Source organism: Balearica regulorum, chromosome 17, assembly GCF_011004875.1.
Source record: "Balearica regulorum gibbericeps isolate bBalReg1 chromosome 17, bBalReg1.pri, whole genome shotgun sequence".
In the NCBI taxonomy this organism is placed as follows: Eukaryota; Metazoa; Chordata; class Aves; order Gruiformes; family Gruidae; genus Balearica; species Balearica regulorum.
Genome location: NC_046200.1, coordinates 16,387,187 through 16,411,231, shown reverse-complemented (window position 1 = coordinate 16,411,231; position 24,045 = coordinate 16,387,187). Strand labels below are relative to the sequence as shown.

General features: G+C 52.9%; 2 protein-coding genes across 13 annotated transcripts; one reads left to right on the top strand and one right to left on the bottom strand.

Moving 5' to 3' along the window:
• Positions 1-423: 423 nt before the first annotated feature.
• P2RX6 (purinergic receptor P2X 6) lies at positions 424-10,427 on the bottom strand. Of its 9 annotated transcripts, none has more exons than XM_075769758.1 (12): positions 10,228-10,426; positions 9,958-10,108; positions 9,695-9,766; positions 5,867-5,942; positions 5,065-5,158; positions 4,708-4,788; positions 3,825-3,966; positions 3,533-3,642; positions 2,954-3,047; positions 1,919-2,062; positions 1,082-1,159; positions 424-608 (listed from the first exon to the last, which is right to left on the bottom strand). In XM_075769758.1, the coding sequence occupies exons 1-12, from the start codon at positions 10,362-10,364 to the stop codon at positions 570-572; spliced, it is 1,218 nt and encodes a 405-aa protein (XP_075625873.1). In that variant the 5' UTR covers positions 10,365-10,426; the 3' UTR covers positions 424-569. The 9 variants fall into 9 exon arrangements, with proteins under 9 accessions (XP_075625873.1, XP_075625864.1, XP_075625866.1 ...); XM_075769749.1 differs by having other exon boundaries at positions 3,545-3,642; XM_075769751.1 differs by having other exon boundaries at positions 1,919-1,984; positions 3,545-3,642; positions 10,228-10,424.
• Positions 10,428-10,463: 36 nt separating this feature from the next.
• On the top strand, positions 10,464-24,045 carry LRRC74B (leucine rich repeat containing 74B). 4 transcript variants are annotated; one of them, XR_012838157.1, is made up of 11 exons: positions 10,464-10,532; positions 10,778-10,920; positions 12,293-12,425; positions 14,154-14,360; positions 17,008-17,117; positions 17,705-17,820; positions 18,919-18,997; positions 19,470-19,565; positions 20,612-20,755; positions 23,262-23,332; positions 23,931-24,023. XR_012838157.1 is itself a non-coding variant. In XM_075769748.1 (10 exons), exons 1-10 carry the CDS (start codon positions 10,478-10,480, stop codon positions 23,940-23,942), a joined length of 1,095 nt encoding a protein of 364 aa, XP_075625863.1. In that variant the 5' UTR covers positions 10,464-10,477; the 3' UTR covers positions 23,943-24,045. The 4 variants fall into 4 exon arrangements, 3 of the variants coding, with proteins under 3 accessions (XP_075625863.1, XP_075625862.1, XP_075625861.1); XM_075769748.1 differs by lacking the exon at positions 23,262-23,332 and having other exon boundaries at positions 23,931-24,045; XM_075769747.1 differs by lacking the exon at positions 23,931-24,023 and having other exon boundaries at positions 23,262-23,865.

Genomic DNA, 24,045 nt, shown 5'->3' with positions numbered 1-24,045 from the left:
CTAAAGCACCCCACGGGCACGGACCCGGCTGGTCCCTGCCCTGCACCAGGCCAACAGAGCCCAGGACGGGTGGAACGCACGGCTCAGCGCCTCTGAAATGCTCAGGCTCGGCCTGGGGCCGCACTTGTCCCTGCTGAGCATCAGCCCTGGCAGGAGGCAGGAACCACCTCTCACTTTCTGAACAGCTTTATTTCATTGCGTCTCTGTTTTTCATGGGAAATCAAGCCCTGCGGCCATCTGGAACGTGGAGAAGCGCAAAGTGCTTTAAGCCTCTTGTGCCAAGCATGGGCCAGCCACTTCTCAGCAAGCTCTAGCTCCCGCAGCAGCTCCACAGCACGGCTCTGCTCAGTGCTGGGAGCTGCACAGGGGATAGCTTTGTGCTCCAGGAGCCGAGAACTTCTGCCGATGCAAGTGTTTCTGAAGGCAAGGCAGACCCTAAACACAGCAGCGCACACTGGGGCCAGGAGAACCAGGCCACCTCCACCTGGGCCGCAGCTGTGTCCCCATCGCATCTACCTGGAGGTTGCTCCAGAGTGAGGGGTGCTTGTGGCGGAGCATTCCTGATGTCCCTACGCTGCAGCCTCGGTCTTACCTTTAGGGGGTTTTGCCTGTGAAAGGAACAGGGGCATCTGAGTGTACTGGAGACAGCCCAGGCAGGCGCTGCTCTGCTCACTCCCATGCGACCAGATTCATTGAGACCTACGCCACACTTGTGATTCGAGAACAGGCTTTAGGAACAACGTTTTCCCCCCCAGTGGGATGGTGCAGCCCCAGGGCGGTTCACTGGGAGCTGGGGGATCTCTGTCCTCAGAGCTTTCCAAGACTTGGCCAGGTAAAGCTGAAGGTGACCCAAGCTAGGGCTGGCAGCTCTCCTGCGCTGCGGGGGCCTCCCAGCCTGCACCCTGCGACCCCCCCATTCGCCAGGGCTGGGCAGTGCCAAAGGGGCATCACGCACAGCCAGAAAACCTGTGACTGCACCGCAGTGTCGGCACCGGCACAGCGCCAGGACGCACTCTGAAGAGCTGCCCCCTCCCCACAGGGAGTGTGAGACCTCAGCTCTCCGAAGCAGCCCTGTCCTTACCTCCTCGAACTTCTCCTTCCGATAGAAGTCAGCCTTCGCATCCAGGTAGAGCAGAACCAGGTCGCAGACCACCGTGGCCTGGAGACAGACCAACGCAGCAGGGCAGTCAGCAGCGACACTTCCCACAGGACCACCAGGCCCCCTGCCCACCAAGCCCTGCAGCCGGCCGCAGGCCGACCACCAGCACCCGGCCAGCAAGCCTGCCCTGCCTCCAACCCAGGCCACCCACGCCCCGAGCTCCACCAGGTCCTCTCTGGGCCAGCCCGCTCCCGTTCGCTGCACAGGAAGTCGGGTGCGATCATCTGGGTGGCAACGCATGGACGCAGGGCGAGGGCTGGTCTAGTGGAGAGCCGCTGTCACAGCCACATGAGGGACTCGGGTGAGCAAAGAGGGGGCTGGTGGGGAGCCCAGGGTCCCCATTGCTCTGCTGAAGGGGAAGAGCCACAGAAGTGCTCTACAAGGGGCTGCCCCATCACGACGACCACAACGCCACGTCTGCGCTGGAGCTGGACACTGGCTCCCCGTAGAGTCAGGGGAAACAGAGAGGAGGTGCTCCCTCCTGCTGGCCAGCACAGCTGGAGCAGGGCAGCCAGCAATGCCCCAGCGTTACCTTCCCAGGGTCAACGCAAATCCCCGGCCGGCATGAGACATGCCCCTGACAGTGCTCGGGATCCTTGATCCAACAGTGTCATTACAGCTAACGATCACAAATAGGAAAACGGGTGCTGACACCCTGCCAGACAGGGAGCCTCACGCCCAGGCAGGCAGGGGAACACGAGATGAGTGGCAAATCCCAACCCACAGATCAGAGGAAAAGAGCGTATCTGGAGTACTCACAGCACCAAAGAGCGCGATGCCGGTGCCGAAGCTGACGGCAGTAGGAATTATGCTGAACTTCCCAGCCTGGTGAGAAACAGCAGGCGCAGAGCGGTGAGAGGGCTGGGGGACGGGCTGGGCAGCGTGCTCAAAGCCAGGGAGGTGCTGGAGGAAACTGGGGTCATTCCTCTGTGCCCAGCTGCAGGAACCTGACCGCTATTGCCTTGACTCAAAACCCCTTTGGCTGTCACAGGAGGGACTGAGGCAGCTTGTGGCACGGTGGCAGCAGAGGTTGCTGTGACCCACCTACTCCTGCAGCGCAAGCCTCCCTCTTGCTGCAGGACCCCAGCAGCTGCCACCCATGGGACATCCCAGCAAACACCGCCCTGACGTGATGCATCCCTATGCTCAAATGAGTCTGGTATCTCTGAGGAAAGAGATTTTTGGGTTCCTGTCTCTCCCCTGGTTATTCTCTCCTGTTCCACACCTCCTGGACTGGAGGTCCACTGCTAAGCATGACAGACAGCTGTGGACATCTCTTGGGGTGGCAAGTCCTCTCAGTGCAGGCTCCATCCTGTACAGTTGAGTATTGAGTTTGTCGGTGGTGCCGCACAGCGTGGCGTCAGCCACGGTCACGTCCATGCCTTTTGTCCCCGAGGGTACAATTAATCAAGAAGGGATTAATTGTCCAGGTTCAGAAAAGTTCAGGTTGCTCTTTGCCAGGGTGCTCCCACCACGAGATCCTCAGAGATGTCCACAGGCCCTCTGCCCAGACAAGCTCACCTTGCCTACAGGGCCTAGCACTTCGCAACACCCAACGAGGGAAGCCTCCCTGCTCAGGGCATTACCAACAAGTTTCTCTTCAAGCAGGACAGACCATTTTTTCCTGCTCTGTTTGGAAAACTCTGGAAAGAGGTGAAGAGCTCACCAGGGTGTGGAGAAGCACCAGCAGCGGGAAGCCATGGGGCTGAGAGCAGCAAGGAGTGCTGCGAGGAGCCAGCCCCGGTGACGGGGCTGCCAGGACAGCGCACGCGGGGTCTGCAGAGGAGGCGGTACCTGGCCGTGCACAGAGATGTCGAAGCGGATGCCGTAGAGCTTCAGCAGGTTCCGGTAGAGCCGCCGCTGGGAGTCCCAGTAGTAGGAGGCAGTTCTGCAGGAGATGTCGGATGCGGCTCAGAAAGCCGTGGCAGCTCTGCGCAGGCAGCGAGGGAAGAGGGCTGCCGGCGCCGTATGACTGCTGGGGCTATACGTTGTGCCTGTGCACACCCTGTGTCCTTCAGCGGGCCGGGACGTGACCAATGCACATGATGTCATGACTCACTAGCTTGGCATCAGCAGCAGGACGTCAGTGTCCACTGTGCACCCAGCCCAGGGTCACTGGGAGCACGCAGCTCCCAGCATGCCCAGTTCAGGGTCAGCATGGGCGCGGACAGCCACGTTCCTGCCCTCCGGCAGGTAACACCTTGCACAGCCCCAGAGCAGAGCTACGAGGTGCGGGAAGTACCACGGCACCCCAGTACTGACAGACCCCATGCTGATACCACATCCCCACTGTCCCTGCTGCTCCTTTCAGAGCATAAATCAGGAAAACGGAGATCTCACAGGCCCGTGTGGCCACTGTCCCAGCATCCTCACCTAAAATTGTACCTCCTGTCCTGCAGGCTGAAGGAGTACTGCGGCTGGCACCAGGCAGCGGGGTGATCCAGGTTGCAGTCCCACTTGATGTGAACTCCTATGCTCCCCCCCTGCAAAACACTTTTTATTCCAGGAGAAGCACGGGATCAGAGATTTGCCGAGTTCTTTACTGTTCAGACAGTCACAGATCACACATTCCTACAGCATTTCAGGGGTCAGGCCTGTCCCCGCCCCCTGCCCACATCCCTGGGGAATTTGGAGTCCTCTTCCATACTTTTAAAAAAACAAGTACCAGCAGCGCGAGGTCCCCAAAGGTCTCTCCAGTTGCCTCCACCATGTCACGGACACGGAAGACAGGGCAGGATGGGTTGAAGAACGGATCGTATGTGCAGCTCTTGAAATAGGTGGGGTCATTGGTTTGCAAAGTATTGCACCTGAGACAGGGGAGAGGGGAGCTGTCAGAGGTGGAGTGGGGTGCGGGAGGTCAGGGAGCCCTGCTGCAGGACTGAAAAGTAGACCCTGCCGCTGGCGTGGGACCACTAACGCTCCTCCTTCGGGGGCAGACAGCCATCGCCTCTCCCAAAGCCTCAGCTGGAGAGGGTGGAGGGAAACCGGCCCAGAGGAATCGCACATGGAGTTATCATCCCTCCCAGGGCCTGCCATGGTCCTTCCCCTCCCAGCTCCGCCTTTGTGCTTCTCCTTTATTCCCGGGCAGCTAGCTCCCACCCCAGACATAACAACCCAGCTGGAGCCAGCGCCCTCGGGGTGATAGCAGGGTGATACCATGTCTGCTGCCTGTCTGGCAGCACAGTCAGGGCTGGGCCTCTGTGAAACCATTTTGCAAGGACTAAAATGCAAAAATAGATGGGGTAAAATGACACCTTGGGAATGACTGGCCTTGTCTGGCTCTGTCTGCGGTCTCTAGACAGGCAGACAGACACCAGTCCCTCTCTCTGAGGGCTCCCCATCTCACCGTTCTCACATCTGCAAACACAGGTGCCACTGAGGTGACCAGCATTCTCCTGAACACGCACCATAACTGCCTGAGCCAGCACCCGTCCCAGATGGCACTTGGCTTCCCGGACGCCTCACCGTTCAGCCCTAGGCAGACAAGCTCAGCGCAGAGGCTGCACGAGGCTGCACGCAGAGTCTGGCCAGAGAAGCATCATACTTACTTGGAGAAGTTAAATTTGGTGAAGTGGACAGTATTTTTTATAAAAAGAGTGAAATTCTCCGCCTCAGCCAGAAGAGGTTTCCTGGAAAACAACCACCAATGAACTCAAATTCTGCCCAGCAGCCAAGGCACGTCCCCACTCCCCTCGCTCTGCAGTCCCTTCCACAATCACAGGACGTTGGCTACAATGGACAGATGCAAGAAATGCTCTTGCATGAAGTTCTCTGACCGGTAGATCAATGCCAAAGATCTCCCTGAGCCTGGCAGCCTCTCAGGCAAGTACGCTCTGGGTACACAGAGCCCAGAGGGAAGGAACCGAAGCTCTCACCATCTGCTGCCCCCTCACCCTGTGCCTTACCTGGGCAGGGTGCTGTTCTCCACAGGACACCAGCCATAGATCTCACAGGTGGAATGGGTGGTGTTGAACATCACACATTTCCCAGTTTTTATCCCTAGAAATGAGATGCTGTGTATCATTTACCATTCCTTTTCAAAACATCTTCTCTGCAGCTCCCCTCCTGGGATGGTGCCACAGGCTTGTTCTGGCCTTCTCAAAACCTGAACCACAAAGATGACCCCGGGATCATTTTCAGTGTTTTCCCCACCCAACAACTTCCCTGTGAAACCTTCCCTCGAGGCCGAACGCTTTAGAAAGACAAGAATCTGCTGTTTGTCCAGCACAGCCTCTCCTGCCCTGTGGCTGCTGAAGCCACCCGCTCCCTGGGTGGGAACACGATGAGCTGGGGCAATCTTGCACACAAAGCTTTGGCAATCGACCTCCTAGAGCTGAAACATCCTTTTCCAGCTGAACTCACGTGGGCTGCTAATATTGACGAGCATGAAATAAAAGCCAGGTTTTATAACAAAAGGAAAACCTGCCAATCACACGGCACACTGGTTTCAGTTCCAGCAGCTAAGATCAGACACAGAGCACCCCTGTGTTTGCTGTGACAGCGCCTTGTGCCGCAACACCTGCTCGTCCGGCCATGACACGTCACTCTAAGGTTTTGCCAAGAATAAATGGCTGGAGAGCACTTCCGTGCCCACTTCCAAAAAGCACTGAAGTGGGGCAATCAGGCACCTCCATGGATCTATTTGTTACCAAACATGAGGAATTAAATGATCTTATGGGTTGGGTTTTTTAGCAAAGCATCCAGTACCGTTGCCATGAACCACTGGGTTTCCCATGGGACAGTCTCCATCTTCTGTGCACTTCGCATCAAGAACAGAGGGGCTCTAAGACAGACACAGAGAAGAGCTGTTACTGCCTGCGCAGCCACCCGAGGCCACGCTGTCACTCACCCACATTTCTGCGCTGCTGCTCCTGTTTCTCCAAGCACATCCCAAACGCTTACAGAAGACATCCAGCACGTCCAGAACCTGGTCAGCCTCCAGCCAGCGAGGAGAGAGGTGTCTCTGAGGGGCAATCCTTCCCGCCTGCCTCCACGCTCTCTGGGGCACTCGCCTCCTCCGCCTCGGAGGCGGAGGAAGCCTCTGGAGCTGGCTCAGACCTTTCGGCTGGGACTGGGAACAAGCACAGCTGGGTTCAGGAGAGCCTTAATGGCAGAGCCCATTAAGCACCTTGTAAAGCACCACCACAGTTTTCCTGGGGAAGAGCTGAAGAGACCCTAAATACAGCATAACGCAAGTTTTACAAGAGAGATGGAAAGCTTCACCCTCACTCTGGACCCACCTGGTTGCCAGAAGCAGCAAAAAGCTCCTCTTTAAACACAGAGACTGATGGCAGGTGGGGGAATACGAGTAACACTTTCCCCCAGCTGCGCCCAGGCCATTGCAGGAATCCCCAGCCCATCAGAACCCACCTCCCCAAGCCCGGGGGGCACAGAGGCAGGTGGGGAAACCCCAGTTACAGAGTCAGAAAAGGGGGGGTCTGCCATCCCAGGACGGCCGCAGCCCCTCGTGCCAGGTGTGAAACCCACCACCGAGAGCCAAGAGGAGCAGCGCTCTGAAGCGCCTTTGGGCTGGGAGGGGTGTCACTGCCTAGGGCTGTGGGAATCATTTTGGGATTGCACAGAACATTTAGGGGATGGGATGTTTAGGGGAGGAGGAAAAGACATGGAAAAGGGATCTAGGTGATTTGAGAAGGAAAAAACATTGGAAAATAGAGGGGTAAGAGGATGCCGAGGCCTGGTTGCATGCACAGCACTGGCTGGTTAGTACACTGGTCCACGCATGCCCCACACCCCGTCAGCACAGTCTGTCTTGTTTTTGGACTCAACTCCATTTCTGTTTTCCTGGGCGAGGGGCTCTATGCTGTACGCACGTGGTGTGACTGTGACGCAGATGCCAAGGATTCAGCTCCAGAAGGACCCAGACAACAGGTATTTGCAGATGAGCGTATCAGTCCCTTCCCAAGCCCAGGTTACAAGACCCATGACAAGTGCCATTTGGCAGACAGACACTTCTGGGTGTTCAGGGCACGCAAGCTGCAAAGCTTGGGAGAAATTAATGTACTGAAGTCTGCGATGGTGTTACAGAAAACCTAAAACCTAGGCAAGAAGGTTTCAACCTCCCCTACCACCTTTCAGTGGAAATGAGCCTTGAAAAAAATCTGTCGGTGCTGGCATTCTCCACAGGCACGATCCAAACCAGGTTATGTGTGCCATGAGCGCATTGTGAGAGAAGCAAAGAGATCTAGACTCGGTTAAAAGCCCTCACGGGCCCTGGATCTGTGCTCCTAAAGCTCTCTAAACCACTGCTGCATCTTGGTTGTGGAAGGGTCTAAAAGCTTGGGAAAATTAGGAGTAACAAATTTTTCTAGGAACCTACCCAAGGACTGCAGGTTTGGGACGGGACAGGAATACGAGTACAGCCGCATTTAGAGCGGGTTTCTTGACAAGCAGGTGTACTACTACTGGTTTTAGAAGGCATCCCCCAAGGTGCTCACAGCAGAGCTCAGATGCTGCTCAGAATTCATATCGTCTGTGTTCCTGGGACAGGGATGATTTCAGACAAGGGCAGCAAATTGATTCTTGTGTTGGCAGCAGAGATCTGTGCATCAACACTAGGAACCTCAGGGCTGAAAGGTTTATATTTACTTTCTCTAGTCACAAATATGTGGCTAGAGAATGACTTAATTCTTAATCTTATTAAAAGGAATTGCTGACTCCCAGCTCTCAACAGCTATGCAGCCACGTAGCAGGGCCTGGAAGCAAAGTGAACCTTCTTGGAGAACAAACCACCAGCAGCATCTGAGCTAAGAAGGATGAGGCTTCTCCCAAAATCTAAACACACCCTTCATCACCTTAGGACATGGTCCTGTGTTGCTTGAGACCAGTGCCCATGCACCAGCAGCATCTGGACCTGTAAGAGCTGGGCACAGCTGGATGCGCTAGAGACCAGGATTTATGTGAAATGGTCCCTTAGCCCTAGAGCTCACATCTGGACAGAGCAGGTGCACTGTCTGCCTAACGCCTCTGGCTCTAAGTCTATTCTGATCATCTTCATTAACCTTCAGAGCGCCTTGCAAATAGAGGCAGAGGGTTTCCAACCACGCAAAGTATTCCGGATCAACACTGAAAGGTCTCCCTGCGAGGTTAAGTCACAGCTCAGCCACAGATCTGAGCTCAACACAGACATCAGCTGCTTAAACAACCCATCCCATGTTCAGGTGCTGCCTCCGGCCCCAGCCAGACTTTTCCCTGTTCTGCCAGCACAGAACACTTTGGTAATCAAGAATATCCACAACTTCCTGCAAAGACAAAAGCTGTCACTGCTAAATCTTCAAAGCTTTCCAAACATGAACCAGTGGCAAGCAGCACAGGGCAAAGGCTGTGACACAGCACAGCACTGCCATGGGATGAAATGCTCTGCTCCCTCTGTACCCTTGGCTTGCACACTGCAAGATGAAGCACACGGAGATGCCAGTGAGAGCCCTGAAATGCTCTCCGGCACACATCTTCCCCTGGGGATGTTCCTGCAGCTATCAGTACTTCAGGAGTTCTCAACATTTTTAAGAGGGATCATTAATACCATTTTCTCTGACTCAAAACCGGGGCTGGTCCTCCTCTTCCGAGGGTTGGAGAGTATCCCGGCCAGCAGCCTGAAGCACAGGGAGCTGGGAGGCAGGATCAGGCTGGGCACAGCACAGGGGTCTGCAGCGAAAGCCAAAGGGACCATTAGGACCATCAGGGTTTGGCTCAGGCACAAGGTGCCAGCAGTGTCCCAGCTTAAAAGACATTTGCTTCTGTCTGCCAAGCAGGGTCCAGCCTGGGAGAGTTCAGTTAAGGAGCTGGCCTGAATCCAGCCTGAAAGGGAAGATTTCTCCCTGAGAACATGTACTGCTAAGTGTTGGCTGACTGGGAAACCACCTAGACCTTGTGCTCCATTCCTCATAAAAATGGAACACTAAACGGGGAGGATGCTAGTCCTGCAGCAGAGGGTTATACAAGAAACATGACACAGGTATCCGTGGAGCGTGTGTAAAAGCAGCAGGAAAAATGGCAGAGCAGAGGTAAGCGAATGGAGCAGCAAGTCAAGAAATCAAGAATGTGTGCGAGACTCCAGAAGGAAGCAAGGCGTTAGCTGGGGACGGCAGTGTGATCCCAGCTGCAGCGCGGAGATGGAACGGCAACAGGGCAACACAGTGCAGCCGCCCCACAGCGGCCCTTGTCCAAAGGCACCAGGACGCCTGCACGGATCACGCAGTGCCACCACCCCTTGAGAAGCTCAGAGGGCTGGTGAGGCCCCGGCACACCGTGTCCCTTGTCCTGCTGGTCACCACAAGCGATTCCAGCCGCACCGTCTGGACAGACGTCTCGGCTCGTGCAGGTATGACAGAGCAAGCGCAAACGAGTGAGTAAGACCTATGGAGCGATGAGAATGAGGGGACTTGGGGGTCTTTTCAATAAAAATCCGGTTTTCCCTTCTGTCTGGTATTGCGCTGGGCTCAGCCGGCCCCGGTACGGCCGCACACCAGGCGTTACAGAACCAACCCCGCCGGGCTGGGGCCAGCACAGCCTGCTTACCTCGGCACAGCTGCCCTGGGCTTGCCTCGCCGTAGCGATGAAGTTAGTCACCAGAAAAAGCACGTTTTCTCCCTAGGAGGCAAGAGGGCACCTTCAGGAGGGGCCTCACACGCCCCGGCAGCAGAGCGACACGTTCCTCTTTTTCCCCACTTTCCGATCACAGCGTTAGCGTCGCCTCTCCTCCTTCACAGCAGCCCTCGCCGACCACCCCCCCACACACACACACACACCCCGGGGCGGCTGCAGCCGGGGCCCGGCCATACCTGCGGAGGCCGGCCGTAGTCCGCCGCGTCCCACAGCCGCCGGTCCGCGCCCCCCGCCGCGGCCACCGCCGCCCCCTTCAGCTTGGTGACAACGGCGGCGCGGGGGGCGCGGTCCGTGTCCTGGTAGCCCTTCCGCACCAGCAGCACCCACCTGCGGAGGGGCGGGGGGAGCGAGGCGCGCTGAGGGGACCCCCGGCCCGACCCGCCGCCTCCGGGAGGGCCGGGCCCCGCGGACGGCCGGCTCGCCGCGGCGGGAGGGGACCGCCCTACCCGAGCAGGTAGCCCAGCACGCCGAGCTGGAGCAGGCGGTGCAGCAGCCCGACCCGCCGGTTCCGCGTCAGCACGAACTTCGCCGTCTTGTAGTCAAGCAGCTCGCCGCACACCCCGCCCAGCGCCGCGCCCGCCATGGCGACCGCCGGGGAACTGCGGACCACCGGTCCCGCCCCGCCGCAGAGCCGCCCCGCCGAAGCCCCGCCCCGTCCCGTCGCCAAGGCAGCGGTGCGGCGGGCCGGGGCCGGAGATGGCGGCGGCGGAGGGCGGCGGGAGCGGCGCGGACGGGGACGGGGGGAGCTCGGGTGCGGCGTGAGGCGGCCCCGCTGACCGGGGTTGATCCGGCCCGGCCTTCGCGGGCGGTGTCCTCGGGGTGGGTCCAGGGGAACGCCGGGCTTGTCCCGCCGGTCCTGGGAGGCAGAGGCCCGGCTCGGTCCCGGGCTTGGGCCGCGTCCCCGCTGTGGCGGTGAAGGAACAGCAACAGCGCGGTGGGCGCTGGGGCCTCGCGGGAGCACTTGGCGAAACTCTCCCCAACGCTCTTTCCCTGCAGGCGAGGAGGACGCGGGCGGCGTGGCAGGAGAGAGCCGGTACCTGGCTGCGTGCCGGGCCTGCGGCGTGACCCCGGCCTCCGGCCTCCTGCGGCGCACACCGGGCCCCGCGCTCAGCCTGCGGCACCGTGGCCTGGGCCCGCGGGTGAGGGACGGCAGCAGCACCACCCTGCCTGAGGGTCATGTCCTGCGGGGCCCTGGGGCGTCAGAGGGACTGTGAACCCCGTCAGCCAGCCGGGGCTGTCCCCTGCCGTCACCCCGCCGTCACGCTTAGCTGTGGTCCCTCGCCAGAGCCAGAACCAGTGCGGACACCCCAACCTAGGGACTGTCAGTTTTGTCTTTCCCCCAACACAAATGCTGTGGGAACTCTTTGGGAGTATCAGAGCAACCCAAGTTTTATGCCAAGGACCCTCCCTTTCCTGCCTTGCTGGTGGCTCAGATACCGCTCAGGGGCCGGCATTGTGCCACACGAGGGTTGGTGTTTGTCGAGCAGCGGGGATTTGTCAGGGCCTTGTTTTGCAGGGCTCGGGAGCGGGAGCTGTGTCCTTCCCCAGGCATGGGAGGAGAGGTGGGAGGTGTGCAGGTGTGTCAGTACCGCTCTTCTCCTCAGGTTGAGAATTTTGCATGAGAGTGTGTTGTCTCCCCTGGAGTACTTCACATTTTTTAAATTAATATTTTTTAGGAAGGAATTATAAACCTTTTGTACATTCACACATTGGTTTGTGTCAGGCAGTCGCATCCATGAAAGCTGCTTTCAGTGGGCATGGCATTTTGGAAACGCATAGTTTGGACCATGAAAAGGGCGTGGCCTTTCATACTAATTTTTTATGATAAACTTTTTTGTTCTGTTTATTTTATTGAGTTTATTTTCTCTGGAATAGTTCTCCGAGGTCCCTTCCAGTTCATTTCCCTGTGTATGACATCCAAGGCTGGAGAAAATAATTTGATTTTGCAGTATCTGTTGAGTAATCAGAAGGTGATTGGCATACTTCTGTTTAAATATTTTTGAAATTCCCAAGAAATCCCAGTGAAACAGATCAGGATACTGGTGCAGTAGAAGATTCTTAAATGTCGAGGTCAGGATTCAGAGCAGCAGTAAGTAAGCTAAAGGGGTGCTTACTATGGCTGTACTCAGAGTGCCAGGTAGAAGCGATGTCTGGAGAGGTACATCGATGGGCACAGTGGGCCAGAAACTTTCCCTTTTCCTCTACAACGTGAAGTATACAGCAGAAGTATTATTCATCGTTTGTATGGAAGGAGAAATTAATTTTTAATTAGCATAAGCGAAATGAAATCTCTTGACCATAAACCATATTCCATGTTTGCTTTTCCAGCCTAGCTTTAAATGGTTTTAAAAGGGGAATCTTTTTGCACAATTCTGCTGATTGTTCTGTGAAATTCCCCCAAGCCCTGCCAGGCTGAGGGGAGCCAAAACAGAAACATTCACAAGATCTTTGTGAGCCCAGTGAAACTGCAACTGACGTATTGTGCTTTTTTTTTTTTTCTTTTTGTTGCAGGGTGCCAAGGCTTTAGCCCTTTCCCTGGTGGTGGATACCTCTGTCCTCACCTTAGACCTGAGTGACAACTGGTTGCTGGGAGAAGGGGCAGCTGCAATTGCGGAGATGCTGAAAGAAAACTGCTACGTTTCAGGTCTGCATGTTCTCTGGTGGTTGTGTTGCTGTAGGGGAGGAAACTGTGCTGACTTCTTTGTGGATTTAACCAGTCCTGCTGTCATAGTGTCTCTCTGTGTGTGAAAAGTGTTCCAGAACTGGGGTGCTGTTTGAACAGGGAGTGTTTACAACTGTGCTGCTTCGTCACCTTTTTCCACCTGGATTCATAGCCTTCACTTTTGTGAAGTTAGGATGCCACTTACTGGAATCAGCCCAGTCCTGTTATTCCTGTGAAGCTGCTGGAAAGCCAGGAGAAAGAGCAAGTTTCTGCTTTGACTGTAGATCAGAAACATCCGCCTGAAGCGTAGACTATCCAGAGAATGTGGTTAATAATGGTTAAGGCTTTCTAAGTTGAATTTGCAGGATTTGCATCTAGGAAAACGAGGCTTCTTTGTAGGGACAGGTGGAAGAGAGGCCTATCTAGAGCGAATCTGCAAGGCTCTGTTCTAGCAGCAGCACGTCTGCTCTTCCCAGGGACATTCCACATGTCTGATGCCTCTGTAGTATTAGACCAGAGACACTACAGATACAGAGAGCGGAAGCAGAGCAGTGCTTCCTCAGTTTAAGTCTCAGTCAGGCATTGCTGCATCTAGAGATCCTGGTTTTAGTCCCCGCTTTTCCAGGGTTGATATTCCTGCCTTTCATAATTTAAGTAGCAAGTCCCAGTTATAGATGGACAGGTTATCTGGGTTGTGGGCTACACGTGGCAGGGTCCTGCGCTGGCTACGCAGAGCTGAGGTGCAGCAAAGGCAGTTCGGTGGGATACAACTGGTTGTACCAGCACCTACCCAGAAGCACTACAAGCCCTGCCAAACCTGAGGTCGTTGCATGCAGAGACAGTCCCTGTGCTGTGCTTCTGTGTGAAGAGCGCAGAGCAGAGACCCAGCATGGCTCTGCGTGGAGCCTCTCTCATCTCTGTGTCACATTTTCCTGCACTTGCTGGAAAAGCGTCTCCTGTTTCAGTGTCTGAATCTCCAGGCCCATGCTACAATACATGCAGAACTTTCCTGTAAGTCATGCTGCACCGAAGGGTGTATTTTATTCGCAAAGAACTAGGTCAGTTTAGACAGCTGAGAACACAACTCTCGTACAGCTAAGGGAACTCTAATCTGCTTTGTCAGGAAGTCATCATGGATGAAGGGGACAGCTTCAGTGCTCTGAAGCCCCTGTTAACATGGGATTTCCTTATTTTTGTTTTCTAGTCATTGGATTCAGTATTGGAGGTTTAGGGTTCTGCTACTTCCTTCTGTGCTAGGAAAATTCATTCTGTATGTAGGCGCGCAGAGAAGTTCATGCTCTCAGATTTGGGTCTCAGTGTCTGTCTGTCCATTCATGGTGTTACATTTAGCTTTGCTGTCTCTCCCAGGCTACGCTTTTTTTCAAGCTGTGATGGAACCAGGAAATCTGCTATAACTTTGCTGAGTGTAGGTTGTGCCTGGAGTAGGAAGCACAGATGTACAAGGAGCGCTTTTGTCTCGTGTCCCGTATTCATGTGGCAAAACTTGAATGAGCCTGTCTTAGGGACAAGCTGTGAATTCAAAAATGAAGTTCTGTTCTTCCTACTAAAATACTCTGTTAGATCAGGTTCAGCTTTCTTATTTTCCAAGTCTGGCACTGCTTCTGCCATTGCAGCGTAGTGGTCAGGCGCCTCCCTGGCATCTGATCTGATATGATTTGATGATCTGATAATGTTTTTTTTTTTCCCCAGCTGTTGATTTATCTGACAACAAATTAGGCGTTGAAGGAGCTAAGGCCTTTTCCGCTATGCTTCTAGAAAATACTACAATTGTGTCCCTCCAGCTCTCAGGAAATGAATTTGATGATCATGCAGCGAAATATTTAGCGGATGCCATCACAGCAAACAGCAAAGTGGAAATTCTAGATCTGAGTTACAACATGTTTGGTGACAAAGCAGGTAAAGTGCTGTCTGTGCACCTTGCACAGAGGGGTGCTGCTGCAGTTGGCAGTGCAGCTTAATGAGTCGCTTCCTTGCCTCAGACCTTTGGAGAGCAGGGTTGATTAATATTTTCAGTTTCCTGAAAAGTATTTTTGGCTCTGCAGGCAAAACCAGTGTCAAGCTATCGTCATTCGTTCGTCTTCATTCTCTGCCTTTTCTTATGGTATTACAAGATTTACCTCTTCTGTTTCTTTCCCCTGTTCTTCCTGTTTCCCAAGTTCTGATGGTCTTCCTTTCACTGAACAATCCTTTGCTTTTTTTCTCGAGCATTATTTCAGCTTTCACAGGTGTGTAAAAGACTCAATAAAAGCAGAAAAACCCCAGCAGAACGGAGTTAGCCAGCAATCCTTCTGCCTAGCTCCCTGTCCCTGAGAGGTGACTGCAGGTGCCAAGGGGAGGGTGTGAGACTGGAACGGGCAGGCAGTTGTGCTTCCCTGATACTTTGCCACCCTCGACGGCTTGTGGTTTGAAGACTTCCTTTGCTAATGACTTTGGGTATTTCTTTTCCATGTTCTTGTTGGTCTCAACCTTGTTAGTGCATATTGCTTTCTCTTTGGTTCTCGATTTCCAAGCACGCTGTTACATCCTTGCATTCACAGTGCTCCAGTGATGCTGTGTGATGTGATGAAATCCAGTTATTGCTCCCTGGGCCTTTGTCTGTCCTGGTTTCACCAGGTGCACTTGTGCTGGGCTGAACTCCTCCACCCTTTCTTCCTGACTGTCCGCATCTGCAGAACACTCCTCATGATGTCGTCGCTAATCCCTGAGTTTTCAACCTTTATGCTCATCTGCTTTTTGCACCTTACTGGCATGTGCTTCATCTTCTCCATCTATGGCCGTCCTTGGGCAGCCCCAGCCACGTGTTCTGCTACTATCTCCAGGCTGAAGATGCACAAATCTTCTCCCTACTCCTGGTCTCACCCTACAACTGTGCTCCAAATCCCTCTACTTCCAACACTGTCTGTGATGGGTACACACTCAAAAAGGGAGATACTGAATTTTTCCTCTCCCGTGCCTCATCCCATGCTGTCTGTCAGATCCACATTCTCCCCTGGTTGTGTCTTTCATGAAAAATCCACCATCTTCTCTCCATCCACTGCTTTACAACCCTTAGTCATCACATCTCCCCTGCTATAGCCTCCTCCTTGAAGATCCTCCATGTCTTCAGTGGGCTTCTCTGGCTCACAAGAGAGGAAATGATAATCCTCATCTCTTTTGGCCACTGGGAACACACCAGCCATTCAGAGAGTCACAGACTCACAGAATGGTAGGGTTGGACAGGACCTCTGGAGATCATCTAGCCCAACCCCCTGCCAAAGCAGGATCACCCAGAGCAGGTTGCACAGGATGGCATCCAGGCAGGTTTGGAATCTCTCCAGAGAAGGAGACTCCACAACCTCTCTGGGCAGCCTGTCCCAGGGCTCCGTCACCCGCAGAGTTTCGTCATGTTGAGATGGAACTTCCTGTGTTCCAGTTTGTGCCTGTTGTCCTGTCACTGGGCACAACTGAAAAGAGTCTGGCCCTGTCCTCTTGGCATCTGCCCTTTAGATATTTATAAGTGTTGAAAAAATCCCCTCTCAGTCTTCTGAGAGTCTCAGTCTTCTTCACTTGGTTCCTGCCCAGATCTGTTCTGCTTTTTTCCTCATATTTACTCGTGAAGGCTGCAACAGCTGCTTTCCTATCCACCCCTATCCTGCTCACCTCCTGCTGCCTTTACAAACAGCTCTCCCTAGCGTTCTGGTCTTAGAATCGTTTAGATTGGAAAAGACCTTAAGATCAAGTCCAACCGTTAACCTAACACTGCCAATCCAACCACTAACCATGTCCCTAAACATCTACCTGCCTTTTAAATACCTCCAAGCATGGTGACCACCATTTCCCTGGGCAGCCTGTTCCAGTGCTTGACAACCCTTTTGGTGAAGAATTTTTTTCTAATACCCAACCTAAACCTCCCCTGGCGCAACTTGAGGCTGTTTCCTCTTGTCCTATCAAGCTTGTCCTCCAGCATGGCGATGCCTTCCTTTTCTGCTGTGCTGGTTGACAACCTCATTTCATTCATGCCCCACTGGAAACTCACAGAACACTTGCTGAGGACACCTATTCAGGCTTTGTAATGGCACAGAAGCTCTGGGAAGGATTAGAGAGAGAGCAGAGCTGGCTTCTCTGCCAGCTGAATGGAGGAGCAGACTTCAGCTGGCTGGAGGCCAGAGCTGGGAAGGGTGAGCGACTGGGGGAAGATACCTGGTTGCTTGGTTTCAGCTTTCAGCCTCGCGTCAGGCAGGAGGATGAGCCTGTGCAGTCAGATCTCCACGCATGAGCAGCAGACCCTGGCTTTGTGATATGGTGATTGGATTTTCTCTCCTTCTCAGCTACATTTGCAACCCGTGGTCAGAGAACACATATACTTTATTGTCCGGCAGCTTCTGCTTTGCGTTTATGGTAAATGAGGTATAAAAGAAAATAATATGTTGTAGTTTTAATTGCCTGCCTGGAGGTAATACAGACAGTTGCAGAGAAATCCCTAAACTAACCCAAGCTTCCTGTTTTGCAAAGCAGCTAATCATTTTAACTCTTAAACTGTTTGGCTTCGTGTATTTTTTCTTAGGTGAAGTTCTTGGAACAGCAATAGCAGAAAACATTGGATTAAAGGAACTGAAAATCAGCTGGAACCATTTCCATAGCCAGGGGGCTGCTGCCTTGGCCAAAGGCTTGGGGGTACGAAATGTTTTCACTCCTGTTTTTAAATTTTGAGAACTCACATGAAGCTTTATCTGTTTAAATGAGCATGAATGCCATGATGTGCGGTGTACCCTGTGCCCTTGCCTGTCCAGCAGCCATCTATCATCTGGGATCATACAGACCTTGGAACTAAGAAAGTAAATTCATCCATTGTCTATTGACATTTTGCATATGTTTTCATTTCTCTATTTCGACTTCTTTCCCTTGTTAGAGTCAAAATTACCAAAATGAATGCTTTGAATTGTTTCATTTCACTTTTGATTCATAAATCAATACAGAAATCGTTTTGTAGTCTATATAGTTTTTACTCTACTAAAAGGAAGTAATCTCTCACTAAAATAGGAAACAGTTCTTCCAGCTTTTTAGACTGAAAGGGACCACTAAAGTAAATTATTTTTACCTCTTGTATAATGCAAATCATACGTGCCATCCAAGGACTAGTGGCGCAAGCCCCCAATTCTGGTTGGACAGTAGAAGGAACAGCAGTGCACAGGCAGGATATTTCTTCAAGGTTGAATCAAGTGACAGGCAGACTTTCAGTGTGTGTTTGTGTCACTCCACAGGCAAACATATTCCTCAAAGTGCTGGATGTTTCCTTCAATGGCTTTGGCAACAGTGGAGCAGCTGCCTTGGGGGAGGCTCTTAAAACCAACAACGTGCTGGAAGAGCTCAATGTTAGGTGAGTCAGACTCTGCTCCTGCTGCACGTTTTCTCCCATTTTGCAGTGGTGGTCGAAGCCCCGGTAGCCAGTCGGATCTCCTGCCTGCAGAGAGCAGTCGGTGCATAAGGCAGAGGGAGCACTACAACATTGTAGTGCTGCTGGTCTCATCCCAAATCCCAGTTCCTCTCACAGAATCACAGAATCCCAGAACAGCAGGGCTTGGAAGGGACCTCTGGAGATCATCTAGTCCAACCCCCTGCTAGAGCAGGATCACCCAGAGCAGGTGGCACAGGATGGCGTCCAGGCGGGTTTGGAATCTCTCCAGAGAAGGAGACTCCACAACCTCTCTGGGCAGCCTGTCCCAGGGCTCCGTCACCCGCAGAGGGAAGAAGTTTTTCCTCATGTTGAGATGGAACTTCCTGTGTTCCAGTTTGTGCCTGTTGCCCCTTGTCCTGTCACTGGGCACCATAGAGAAGAGTCTGGCCCCTTCTCTTGACATCCGCCCTTTAGATATTGAAGTATTGATCAGATCCCCTCTCAGTCTTCTCTTCTGCAGGCTAACCAGCCCCAGCTCTCTCAGCCTTTCCTCATACGAGAGATGCTCCAGTCCCCTTGTCATCCTTGTATCCCTCTCCTTAAACTGGGGGTCACTGCTGAGGGGCTGTGGATGTGGGGGATGTGGGGGAAGAGCATCTGGGGATTGCACAAGGGGGATGTTTAGGGGAGGAACCAAGTGCTCTGGGGAGGAACAAGCATGGGAAGAGAGAGGGACAAGGCGTGAATGTTGAGGGTTTCTCTCTGGGTTGATCTGTATGGCTGGCTGTATGCATGTTGCATACATTTGTGTCTGCACCTATTGGAAATATATGGTCAGCCTCGCTCCGGGGGTGTGGAGTTGTGCAGCCTCACCTCTGCCGGACTGTGGGATTTGGCAACTCCTCACTGCTTCCAGCCTCCCAAATACAGTTGTTCAGTTGGAAGGAGCTGCCCTAAATTCCCTCTGGATATGTTTTCAGTGCTGGGTGAAGCAGGAGGTTGCATATCCTTTACCTGAGTGATGTGGATATGGAGAACCTGCAGCTCAGTGTGTGAAGCATGCCTCTTATCTGTTTTTAGCAACAACCGTATTTCAGTGGAAGGAGCTCTGCACGTTGCAGCTGGCCTGAAAGAAAACAAGACTCTGAAAAGACTTAATGTAAGTAACTTTCCTAGGAAAGTATTGGAGCCTCTTATCCATATTTAAACATCACTGATGCATGTACATCCCGGATTGGAACTCGTAGAACAAATCCACAGTGAAATCAGGGAGCTGCTTGCCCCAGCCTGTCTGCCTCCTTGCTTCCCTGCTTGCAGTATGCTCTCATTAAGACAGAGGGCTTGTAACCAGCAGTTTCCTCTGAGAACAGAGATTTCTGTGAGCCTGGCGCTGTGTGAACTGCAGCCTGTCCTGCCGTGTCTTGCAGCATGGGTAGCATCCTATTTTTGCAGCAGTAGTGTCCAGCTCGGCATGCGGGCGGCACTGGGATGGCCACTTGTAAGCTCACTGCTTACTGGTACTTGAAGTAAACCCCACCGGTACCACCCACTGGGGACCACTGGTAACGTCAAAGATCGTACAAAAATCCCCCATGTCACACATCCTCCTGCTGTTTCTGTTCGGACTGCAGATGACCAGAAATCCCATGCAGAGCGAAGGCTGCTGCGGGGTCCTCAAAGCCCTACAAGCGAATTCTGGCACTGGCCTAGAGATCCTGGACTTGCCAGTAAGTGTTACACCAGAAAGAAGAGGGGAGGGAAGAGGTTGAATGTGTGGTGTATGAATAACAAAGTGCTACCAGAGGGATTCTGGCTCTGGTGGTGTTGCTGCCCAGTGAGGGCTGGATATGGAGGGAATGGCCCCACCTGAAATGGGCATGTCTGTATGTGCTCAGGCCCCACTTTGTGTGTCTGCAGCAGCACCAAGGTGTGTGGATGCACCGAACCAGGCTTTGCTCGGGCTTGGGGCAGCAGCAGGGTGTGGAGGAAGCAGGGCTCGGTTCTCGGTGCTAGGCACTGGGAGGAATCTGGCTGTCTGCAAATTCAGAAATTCCTAAAAAGAGAAGTTGTTACTCAGTTGTTTATTGAGGAGGGATTTGTATTGCCTAACTCGTATACAATGTAGGTGACTATGTCTGAGGTGATTACATGAGATCTGTGTATAGAAGATGGGGGTTTAATCAATGGAAATGAAGGCAAAACTAGCACACCTAAGTGTGAAGGTCTGCTTTAGCATGGGGAGGTTTGCACCTCAGCTCTGCTGACTGGATTGACTGTCATTCCTCTGTATTGACTGACATCCTCTGTCGTTCAGTGGCTATCCCATGTGCCTCCTCCTTCCCAGCTGTTTTACCTTCTCTTCCTGTAGACTATTCTTCTGAGCTTGCTGTCTGTCCTGGCATTGTCCTGACTTTCTTTCCAGATCTTTTGTTTGTTTGTTTTTGACAGGGTGTTCTCCACCTTTATACACTTCTTTAGCTCACTGTCTTTTGGCAGCGCAGTGAAGATCTTGCATGAAAACCCATATCTTCCTGCTGCTTCACCCCACTTTAGCTCTTCTGCTTCTTGCCCTGGGAGCACAATGCTGCTGCTTGTGGAATCTCATATCCACCAGTAATGTGGTGGTGTTGGCTAACAGCCCTGGATCTCACAACCTTGTGTCAGAATTCTGTGTCTGGGTTTAGAGAGCGCTGAATATATCGCAATATCTATTTCCTGAGGGACTGTAAATCATACCACGTGCTTGCTTATCTGTACTGATTTTCCCCTCTAGGACATCCCTGTGAACAAAGAGCTTACAGAGCTGTGTGATGCCGTGAAAATACTTTTCCCAAATCTTCTTCTCAGACGTGGTGAAAACACAAAGTTGCAGATGAAAAGTCCATGGAAGGTTGAGCTTCGGACTCAGCCCAAAGTGGTGGGTAATTCCCAGAATGCAGTGGCTTAACACGTGTCTCTTTGGGGCTGCTTCTCCGGCGCCTCTGCCTAACACCCCAGTCCCACTCACCAAGCTTGTGACACGAGGACGCCCCAGGACAGTGCTGAAGGTAGGATCTGTGGAAATACTGGCTACTTCATCACTGCTGACACTTAGAAGTTTTTCTGTCTTTTCGCTTTAAGATTTCTGCTGCAACCAGCTCTGAGTCTCTTCCAGCACATGTAAGAGAGTCATAGAGTCATAGAATCACAGAATGGTTTGGGTTGGAAGGGACCTCAAAGTCCATCTAGTTCCACCCCCTGCCATGGGCAGGGACACCCTCCACTAGCCCAGGTTGCCCAAAGCCTCATCCAGCCTGGCCTTGAACACTGCCAGGGAGCCAGGGGCAGCCACAGCTTCTCTGGGCAACCTGTGCCAGGGCCTCAGCACCCTCACAGGGAGGGATTTCTGCCTCACATCTCATCTCCATCTCCTCTTTTTTAGTTTAAACCCATTATCCCTTGTCCTGTCACTACACTCCCTGATAAGCAGTCCCTTTAGGTATTGGAAGGCTGCAATTAGATCTCCCCAGAGCCTTCTCTTCTCCAGGCTGAACCAGCCCAACTCTCTCAGCCTCTTTCCATAGCAGAGGTGCTCCAGCCCTCGCATCATCTCCATGGCCTCCTCTGGACTCTCTCCAACAGCTCCATGTCCTTCTTGTGCTGGGGACCCCCGAGCTGGACGCAGCACTGCAGGGGGGGTCTCACCAGAGCAGAGCAGAGGGGCAGAATCCCCTCCCTCGACCTGCTGGTCACGCTGCTGGGGATGCAGCCCAGGACACGGTTGGCTTTCTGGGCTGCCAGCGCACATTGCTGGCTCGTGTTGAGCTTTTCATCAATCAACACCCCCAAGTCCTTCTCCTCAGTCCCATGGATGAGAGTCCCGGGGCTCCTTTTCATCTTTGTGTGTAGGACATTTGTCTGGTGGAACACCACATGCTGTAGCTGCTGCCGGTGCTTGGATCCACAGCCCACCGCAGTGGGCTCTGTGCAGCCCAGGAGTGCACTTGTTAAGTAGGAAGCAAAGTCCTATCCAGAGATGTGCTGTGAACAAACGCTTTCTACCTTGGGCTGTTTCTCCGGTTACATAGCCCGGATTGCCTTCCCTGAATTGGCTGGCGGATGCACTGGTGACCCATTTTCAGCTGCTTCCTACCACAGTTCTTACGTGGAGCCCATGCTCTCCAGTGTAGAGCCCGTGTCCTGGGTCATGACTGGCGTTATTTCCTGGACGCGCGCTCTTGCTTTGGTCAGTGTTACGTAGGATGGATGCTACGAGTTGCCTGGAAATAGGACAGGCAACTCAGTGGTGGCTCAGCAATGACAACAGCAATTACACATGGGCTGTAACTCTTTTCCTCTCCCTGGGATGTTTTCTGTGATCCCAGTATAATCCAGTGGATCCTCACTACACACTCTGGGACGCTGGGGCACTGTGATTCAGGGAGGGGGAATTGTGAGCTCCTTGAGGAGCACTGGGCGGGAATCATGGCTGTGCTCTGAGCAGCCTGGCTTAACTCTGCCTCTCCTGGACTCTGAAGAAATAGTTTCTCACAGTTTGGGAGAGGGGCTGAGGATGGTCACACAAACAGCTCTGGATGTCCAGCTTGGGCTGGAGGCGCCGGCATCTCTGTCCCGCAGTCAGAGGGCAGCAAACCCCGTGGCGTTGCAGCGCTGCCTTCACCTCACTGTGGCTGTACACAAATAATTGCCCTGAAGGTTGGCAGACGTCGTTTGTAAAGTGCGTGCACCAATCTTGGCTTGATCCGTGGCTCCAGCTGGGCAAGCCTGGTCTGTGCGCTTGTTTGGATTTGCTGTTTTGCTGACACAGCAGCTGAGGAGGTCTGGGGACAGCCAGGCAGCGCTCTGCTGCGAGGCCTCCTCTCCGGGAGGGCAGCTTGCGAAGGCAGGGGCCAAAATTCAAGACAGTTTGTGCCAGTCTCCTTCCAGAGTAGCTACCCGGTGCCCCGAGTTTCGCCTTTTGCCTTTTTCCCTCGAACAGAAGCATTATAATCCCCTTGCTCACTTTTGTATTATTTCATTTACCTAATAAACGTGCCTACCAGTGAAATTGCACTTGGTGTTAGTTCTCAGCAGAAGATGAGGTTTGGCCTCTTAATTTGAAAATAACTCCATGCACTAATGATTTACCTAATGGAGTCTGTCCTATAAATGTGCAAATTATTTTACAGTTATATGTCTAATAAATAGTGTCTGTGCCTTGGACTCACACCTGTCTGTTCACACCATTTGGAGAGGTCTCTTGCATGTTGTAAGGTCTGTAAATTTGGGTTGTTTCTAGAAATTTCAGACCCATCCTGACACCCCCTTGATCTCTAGAGGAAAAATTTGTGTATATCGTACACAGAAGCTGTTACAGGGCTTGATATTTCAGTATAAGTACCTATATTTTAAAATATTTAGTCACCATTTATTGTTTCTGTTAGGTCCTTTGCCCCTAGCCCTTCCTGTGCTCTCCAAAGAAGAGATGCAAATTAAAATTGTATTAAAAAATAAGGTGGGTAAAGAATTCTTACACACTGAATCCATCCTTATTCACCCACTGGTGTAACTAGAGAAGATCCACTTGCCCCTGCCTTGGTACATATCGATTCATTCGTCACTGGAGTTGCGCTGGGTGGTTTTAAGCTCAATAAATCTCTCAATGTGCCATTTGGGAACCTAAAAATACCAGGTGGGCCAGCGGTGTGTCACGGGGTAATGTGACTGGGATGTATATGTTGAATGTTCAGTTGTTCTGTGGGTTTGATGAGAGCAGGATGTGGCTGTGGAAAACCGCTTGCCTGCTCCGTGTGCAGGCAGGATTGTGCAGGCAGGATTTATGGGCAGGATTTGCTCTCCGGAGGGCTGCAGGCAGAAGGGGGGATCAGGCAGCCAGAGGTGGCCTGCAGCAGGGTTTGTGTGCAAAGTTGTAGGGATTTGCTGTACTTTGGCAGCTGCTCCCAACGGTTGTGAGGAATCAACACGTGGGGAGTTGTACTGAGAGCTGTATTTCTGTTACACTGAAATACCAGTTGTTCCCAGTTTACCTGGCAATCTCCCCAGCTGGTATCGCTGTTCCTCTCTCCTCCAAACTCAGTTGCGTTCTCTTTCAGGTTGGGAACTAATCTTGGAATAACTCAGCAGAAGATTTGTTGAGTCTCTGCTCATGATGTCATTTCCAGTACTGGGCGTTTTGGTTGGTTTTTTTTAAATCTGAGTGGTATTTCA

Bases quoted from the DNA above. Each gene is read 5' to 3' on its own strand.
- P2RX6 (XM_075769758.1), bottom strand. From the start codon at position 10,364: ATGGCGGGCGCGGCGCTGGGCGGGGTGTGCGGCGAGCTGCTTGACTAC. The intron at 4,789-5,064 runs GTAAGGCACAGG...GTTGTTTTCCAG, and splicing joins GAGAACAGCACCCTGCCCAG to GAAACCTCTTCTGGCTGAGG. The intron at 3,048-3,532 runs GTGAGGATGCTG...CATCTCCTGCAG, and splicing joins GACAGGAGGTACAATTTTAG to AACTGCCTCCTACTACTGGG.
- LRRC74B (XM_075769746.1), top strand. From the start codon at position 10,478: ATGGCGGCGGCGGAGGGCGGCGGGAGCGGCGCGGACGGGGACGGGGGG. The intron at 10,921-12,292 runs GTGAGGGACGGC...TTTTTGTTGCAG, and splicing joins ACCGTGGCCTGGGCCCGCGG to GGTGCCAAGGCTTTAGCCCT. The intron at 17,821-18,918 runs GTGAGTCAGACT...ATCTGTTTTTAG, and splicing joins CTGGAAGAGCTCAATGTTAG to CAACAACCGTATTTCAGTGG.